Source organism: Hermetia illucens, chromosome 1 (genome assembly GCF_905115235.1).
Source record: "Hermetia illucens chromosome 1, iHerIll2.2.curated.20191125, whole genome shotgun sequence".
NCBI lineage: Eukaryota > Metazoa > Arthropoda > Insecta > Diptera > Stratiomyidae > Hermetia > Hermetia illucens.
This window is the reverse complement of record NC_051849.1, coordinates 191377812-191385044: the sequence shown is the minus strand read 5'-3', so window position 1 is coordinate 191385044 and position 7233 is coordinate 191377812. Positions and strand designations below refer to the sequence as shown.

At 45.7% G+C, this 7233-nt stretch overlaps 2 protein-coding genes across 4 annotated transcripts in view; one reads left to right on the top strand and one right to left on the bottom strand.

Annotated features, from left to right (window-relative positions):
* Positions 1–1116: 1116 nt before the first annotated feature.
* Positions 1117–3348, bottom strand: LOC119650186 (glutaminyl-peptide cyclotransferase). 3 transcript variants are annotated; one of them, XM_038052746.1, is made up of 2 exons: positions 3041–3348; positions 1117–2289 (listed from the first exon to the last, which is right to left on the bottom strand). In XM_038052746.1, exons 1-2 carry the CDS (start codon positions 3188–3190, stop codon positions 1342–1344), a joined length of 1098 nt encoding a protein of 365 aa, XP_037908674.1. In that variant the 5' UTR covers positions 3191–3348; the 3' UTR covers positions 1117–1341. The 3 variants fall into 3 exon arrangements, with proteins under 3 accessions (XP_037908674.1, XP_037908692.1, XP_037908683.1); XM_038052764.1 differs by lacking the exon at positions 3041–3348 and adding an exon at positions 2809–2948; XM_038052755.1 differs by lacking the exon at positions 3041–3348 and adding an exon at positions 2371–2708.
* The window catches only part of LOC119650180 (histone acetyltransferase KAT7), a 192875-nt gene continuing 188456 nt past the window's right edge, over positions 2815–7233 (top strand). Inside the window, exon 1 of the mRNA XM_038052736.1 lies at positions 2815–2953. Within this exon, the coding sequence (XP_037908664.1) occupies positions 2936–2953 (18 nt within the window). The 5' untranslated portion in view covers positions 2815–2935. The remainder of the gene's footprint in view (positions 2954–7233) is intronic.

Here is a 7233-nt window from a genome sequence, read left to right as displayed (position 1 = left end):
TGGAACAAATAGGGACAAGAAGGGAAACCAAAGAACAAACAGCATCAAAACGCACTGGTGAAACGAAAACAACAAAGATAGGAAACTCCACCTTTGAGACCGTTGCAACCAATCACAGCTATGATGATGAAATTCGCACACGGTTGTTGGCAGCCAACAGGGGCTACTTCAGCTTACAAAAATTGTTTCGCTACAAACCTCTCATCATAGGGTGAACGCTCTTACTGATCTTGCCAGTCCTTATGCATTCTTCGGAGACTTGGTTCTTAGCAAGAAAAATTGTGAATTTTTGGCCGCGTTAGAGAGAAGAATCCTCCCAAGAATTTTTGGCCACCTACATGAGGATGGATGATTAGGGAATCGTCCAGCTTCTATAACGATGGAATTTATAGCGAATGAATAAAATTCGGCTCGACAGGTTGCAATGGGCGGGCCACCTAATCCGTATGGGTGAGGATGATCGGAAACTCTATAAAGGCAATATCTATGGTAGAGAAAGTCGTGACAGACCCTGATTGAGATGGAATGATGGCGTAAGCCAAGACACCAGACAACTTTCAGGGAAAGCTTTAGAAATCGCAGAACCGGGATATCTGGAGTTCCCTACTAAGGCAGACCTAGCGGGATACTGGTTGTTGCACCGTTCATGATGATATTCTATTTCGAAGTTTTTAACACTACACCACTGTTTCTTGTAGAGCTCAGATCATGCGTCTTTTCCAAAGGGGTCCTGCAACTTTCTCCACGTTTCCAGTGAAGGTACCCATGTTTATTTCGTAGACACGGATTTGTGTTGCATGGACTGGTATCCTTACGTTCTGACGACGTCCATGCATCAAGCACCCAAGCTCATTTCTCGACAACACTGCGGCCCGTCCTTCCAAGCTGACCAAGGTGGAAGCTGTAGTATTTTCCCCAAGCAACAGTTTTTCGCAGGAGGCGATGGTGATTATAGGAAGCATCTGAATTTTCCTATTTTCGGACCTTTCATGGGGAGAGCAGTGAAGTTCTTCGATAAGAATCCCCCAATCTATCTTGATTAGAATGCCAATCAGAAGCGAGGAAATATTGAAACAAACTTTTGAAAAACTGATAAGAAAAAATCCAGAAACGTCGTCCTTTCGAATTGTTTCTCTATTGTACGTATGACATCAAATATACAATTTACTTTGCTTTTAAAATTAATAAAATCCATTAAGTGGGAAAACACTTTAAGCACCCCGAAATATAAGGAACCATATTCAGTAATTTTAAAGCTGCTTCGGACGCCCATTACAAGTCTAGAGAATACTACGTTACATTTAAAACGGCCTCTTGTCGCTGTGCCATCGCCATTTCGTGCTAGACATCAATGTTCAGGTACTCAAGTACGAAGACCCGGAAAATCTTATTCAAATTCTCAGTCGTTTCATAGTCAATAAGGTCTCCGTTGTCGCACTCCTTGTGCCAGCACTCCGGAAACGGAATCGGAATTACGTGCAGAATCGGCAAACCACGCTTCAGAAAGGGAATGTGATCGTCCTCAATAAGTGCATTCGACGACATTGTCTGGAAGTACCGGTTGGTCATCTTCCGCGACGCAGCCGAGCTCACGCTGACTGTGTAGTCCGACATGAAGTTCCCCTCGGCCAAGCGCTCCTCGATCGAGACGAGCAGCATGTACCACGACTCCGTCTTCTTGAAGAAGCTGTAGAAGTTGGGATCTGCGCCTCCGAGAAGATCGAGCAGCACCATCATATCGATTTTCTTCAGGAAGCCGTCCTTTTCCCATTTTTGTGCAAGGTGACGAGCGCCGTAAATCGAATCCTTCTCAGTCCAATCTTGGAACGCTTCTTCGCCGTCGAAGAAAACGAACATAAGGCTGAGCTTGTCATTCACCGCGGCGCTCTTGAGCTCTGTCTTCATAACCTGGGCCAGGTTCAGCATCATCGCGCAGGGAACGGCCGAATCGGTGGCGCCAAGGAACTCGAAGTCTGTGTAGAACTTACTGTCGTAGTGGCAGGCAAGCATCAGGTACCGCTCAGCTTTTGGGTTCAGTTTTGCTATGATATTTTGGAAAGTTAAGCGTCCAACGATCGGCGCTGTGTCTTTGAACTTATCAACCGTCACCTCCCAGCCGAGGTTTTCCATTGTCTTCATGATGTACTCTCTGACTTGAGTGTGGCCTGGCGTCCCTACGACCCTTGGAATGAGGATGTTCTTTATGGCATCCTTCAAGTGGGCCATGTCAGTCATTCGCGCCACTTTTGCCAGTTTGTGCGGTGGAATCTCGGAGGCTTCATGGTTGATCTGAAAAGATGGAAGTTGGATGAAAGTGAAAGTTGTAATGTGACGTCGTAAAGTAAGGAAATGTTGAGGCTTTGGGTTTACCCATTTCTCATTGACTTTGTCATCTAGTTCTAGCGTTAATTCTACTATTAATAATAATACTGAAATGACCAGTAGCCAGCGTGGCATGGTTTTGGCAAGGCACGATATAAAACAAGATAAACAAAAGCACAGAAGCCGCACTTGTCATTAGATATGCTTGTCAGGTGCGTCGGCTGATAAGCACCGGATTACAGCAAAGATAACACGACGCTTTCCAGATTTTGTTTATCTTCCATTTCCCTTCTTTGGAGATAAACAAATATCGTCGGAACGCCCAAAACATGAATAAAAATCCATTGTCAAAATGTGAATTTTGTCCACCGTCAGTTATGACCAACTTCACATGAGTTCCTCTGCATTGCGGATGACAGCCACAAAAGAAAGTCCCAACAAAAACAAACATGGAGGTCGAGTGTTGACAGTTGTGTTTATGCTTACTGGGAGGAATGGTAGTCCGGCGTGATTAGAGCAGTTTTCACTTAAAAGCATTTCTGTTGGCTTCCGGGTGGTGTTAAAAGTGAACTAGAACAGTTGCTACGAGTTGCCGTCAAACGAAGACCCAAAAATGAGCAGCAGAAAGAAGGTAGTAGGCGAATATAAGAACATTTTGTTTGAGTGGAAGGCGACTGTCCGGTGCGAGTTCAAATTTTAATTGAAATTGTGTAATTACCTCTTGTACGGCGTGAAAGCATTTGAGTGGTGGATTCTCCACCAGCTTTACGTTTGAGAGAAATGGTTGGCGGATTCGAAATCGAAGGGTTTTCAACACATTTTTGATTTTAGAAAAAACTTGTCGGTGGGCAAAAGTTAGTCTTGACATTTCTTTGGTGTGATTCTGGCTCAGCTGATCGGGAGTACCCGATGCGTTATTGGTGAACACTTCCCTGAAGGGGAAGAAGTCAGTTAAGCGGGAAAGTGATTTGAATTTTGAAATTCAAGGGAAGGAAGTAGAGCTAGTTTGGATTAATTTCAATAACATTTCATGATGGAGAGCTTCTGGAGACTGGAATAAAGTAAATTCCCATTGGAAATAAGTTCCGCAACAACAGTGGATATCTTAAAATATTTCCAGTTTTCATGTTGGTTTTTAATTTGAGGGCTCGTAACGTCTACCTGAAATATGCTCGCACGGAGCAGCGCCGTAAATCCGATTGGTAGATATAACACTAGTGATAAAGATAAGATTGGCTTCTTCTTGTCTTCAATGAGTTCAGCCAAATGTTTCTAATCTTTGAAAAGGGAGAATGATGTGGGTGTTGCATCGAATCCGCCGCCTACTCGTCGCACATATTGGGAGAGTGGGTTCCACAGTATGGCGTAGTAAGCAAGGGAATTGTCGCCCCACCTTAATGTCTAACCTATCAGTTGCCATTCCCGTCTTCAGATTACATCTTCTACTTTTTCTTCAGCCTTTGTCCCGTTCAGAAGCGGGGTCGGCTTCTCATGATCGATGTTGCCATTTGGTTCTATCAAAAGTCTGATCTGTATGCAAGCGCGAGCCTTACATATACCAATCCAGCGTTTCGACCGGCCTTTTGGTCGCTTACCGTCGGCTTTGATGTTCAGATCCATCTTGGTAAATGAGTTCTCGTTAGCGCGAATTACGTGACCATACCATCGAAGACGCCTCTCTCGCAATTTTTCCACCATCGATGGAATTCCATATCGATCACGGATATCCTCATTTCGGATGTGATCAAAACGTGTCACGACACTAGTCCAACGCATCACCTTCATTTCTATTACCACAAGACGCTGTTCATTGCCTTTTATAGTCAGCCAACACTCAGAACCAAAGCATGCAACAGGATGGACGAGATTGCGGTAAATTTCATATTTGAGACGTTCGTTGATACGTCGATCACAATAAACAACAGTTGTGGAACGCCACTTCAACCAGGTTGCGTTTCTGCGTGAAGCAATTTCATAATGCAGTCCTCTATTGGCTGATAGCATTGACCCGAGATATTTAAATTGCTCAGACCTGGACAGGTCACTCCCGTTGACAGTGATTATGCCTGTTTCATGGGGATCGGTCGTCAAAAATTCAGTCTTATTGAGACCCAATTTGAGACCGTGTTGCATGAGGTGATCATTCCATTTTTGGACAAGTTGCTCGATATCATTTTTGCTATTAGAAGCCAGGAAAACATCATCTGCATAAAGCAGTGTATAGGGCGCTGGACGTGTGACGGTGTCCACAACAAGAACAAAGAGGAGTGGTGAGAGGGCGCTTCTTTGATGAACATCAACAGAGACTCGAAGCGGTTTTGATGCACCCGCCATACTTCGAACTTTACTTTTCGGATCGTGGCAGAGCAATTGAACCCAGCACACGTCGAGCATACAAGATAAGTTCGTGTGCCACATGGTTAAACGCTTTCTCTAGATCCAGAAATGCAATGTAAAGAGGGCGATGCTTCTTACGGTGTTTCTCCATGAGTAACCGCGCAGCGTGTATTGTGTCAGTAGTTCCGCAGTTTTTGACAAATCCCGCTTGATTCACGGTTATTTCAACGGTTTCGCGAATATGGTTATCAAGAATGCGTTCAAAAATCTTCATGGTATGGGAAAGTAACCAGATCGGACGGTAATTTGAACATTCTGCTGGACTACCTTTCTTTTTCCATATTGGAACAGTGGTACTTTCTTGCCAGTCAGATGGTGTTCTTCCTTCCTGAATAACCCGATTAAAGAATTCACTGAGCCACCCACCCACCTCTTCGCTTTCCAGAGCTCAGATACGATGTCGTCACGTCCTGTAGCTTTCCCCGATTTAATTCGTTTTATTGCCTCTTCGACTTCAGTTGCGTTGACATGAAGGTCCTGGGGGTTAAGGGTGAGTACTTGCCGTGTAGGCATAATCCTGAGCCTGAGTGCAGGCTCAGCATTCATACCAGTGAATGCAAGGCCTATTTTAAACCTCTGCCGCAACTAAGGGGTATGGCACCTGAGTTGTACCGCGCAACTCCACGTTTGAGTTCCAAGAAGCTCTGCCGGCGATGTAGGCATAACCACAACCACCATGAACTCTCACAAGAGGGCCAACCGCAACCCTTGAAGACTCCGGTCTGATCGCCCTCCTCGAGTACGTGAGGACGGCACTTCCCAACGGGTTAACTGGAATTAGCTCGAAGTGGAGAACCCCGTCGAAACCTTCCCACCAGTCAACAACCGCTCTGCGTATAATACAACACAAAAGACGTCACAAAACTCACAGGACTGGTGGCTGTCCATTACGGCTACTATGGCCATTCGCCCACCATACTGCAGGTGAAGCAGCATCGAGGAATTCCCTCCTTCGTTGGAAGGCAGCATGCGCGAATACATTAGCGCATTGAAGTGTATCACTGCTAGCAAGGCACTGGCTAAAATCAAAGATACCGTTCACCACGTGAACGCCCATGTCGTTTAGATTACGGATGTCACAGTACGCTGGACTGACACAGAGGACATGGAACCAGTCCTCTGAGTCTGCCTCATACAGAACACAATATTGACTGCAGGCAAGGTTCCGCGAGAACAGAAAATCATTCAAGATACCATGTCCTGTCAAGTTGGAGCCCATCTCAAGCCCGAAGTCCACGACGGAACTTCCTTTGGGCAGACACATATCTGACATACTCAGACGTGATCCGACCTTTCCCTCATTCGTGCCATCTAAGCTGCCACTCAGATGTTACACTTACGTCTAACACCCTTTTGACCGCAAGCGGTTCTAGATCCTCCACCTGATCTACACTTACTAAGTCTAGTTGCGTTGACAGGTGGAACTGCACCAAATGTCGGCAATGCTTGTAGAAGTGAAGGATGAACAAATTCTTCAGTTGAAATCGGCTTGAAATATTCTCACCATCTATCCGGCTTTTGCCAGGTCAATACAGATCTCTCTCACCATCCCGAGTGTCCAGTTTATCGTAAAGATCTTTGTAATGCACCGCTTGGGTGGCAGGAATCACCTTGTTTGCTTCCTGCTTGACATTCTTATAAATTTGCCAATTGACGAGCGTTTTATCGTCAAGAAACTTGTGGCGGAGAAATTTCTTTTCACGGACCTTCATTCCACCACCGTCATTCCAAAGTCAAGTATCTCGGTTGAGGAACCACTTACCTGGCTTGGTGACTCCGAGGATTGCGAAGGCCGCTTTGTGGATCGTGTCTCCCATTTGGTTCCACGATTCTTCTAAATTCGTAATGGGCGGTAGTCGCGTAAGTGAGGTTATTTCTTTTTTCTTCTCACGAAATCTCCGCCACCATTTAATGCGTGCGCCTTTCCCCCATCGCACCTGCTACCGTCTGCCTTTTCACCCACATGGCCATCAAGGTCGCCGGCAATGATGATATAGTCATCAGCAGGCAGGTTGCAGGTCTATACATCGCGATCTTCATCCAGTTCTATTTCCCGAATGCAAAGCACCGACTATTTCTGCTAATTTCGAAACGGTGGCTGTTATCGCAGCTGAGCTACCTGGTTTATCGTGTTACGCGATACCTCGCCAAGCACAGGTCGCCCGTGAACCTCATGAATTTCGTCGCCGGTAGCAACCAACGTGCCCAAAGACCGCAAATTCGCACATGACAGTGTGCTTTGCGTAAGCCTCTGCATCCACAAAGACTGTAGTAGCTTGGAGATGACTTTGTCACCACTCAATTGCTTAATTTAGCCGAGGAAGGTCACTTAAGTGATTAAGTTTAGCTATTTCACTCACTGAAAGGCGTTTCATGAGCTGCCCCTTCAGCCTTTTATAGGACTAGTCCTCCAACTGTTTCCTCATCCAACCCGACGAGTGCGTGGTTAAACCGTGTGGCGTCCGTTGTGACGTCAGAACAAATTGCGACCCATGTTGTCGGGTTCTCACAACA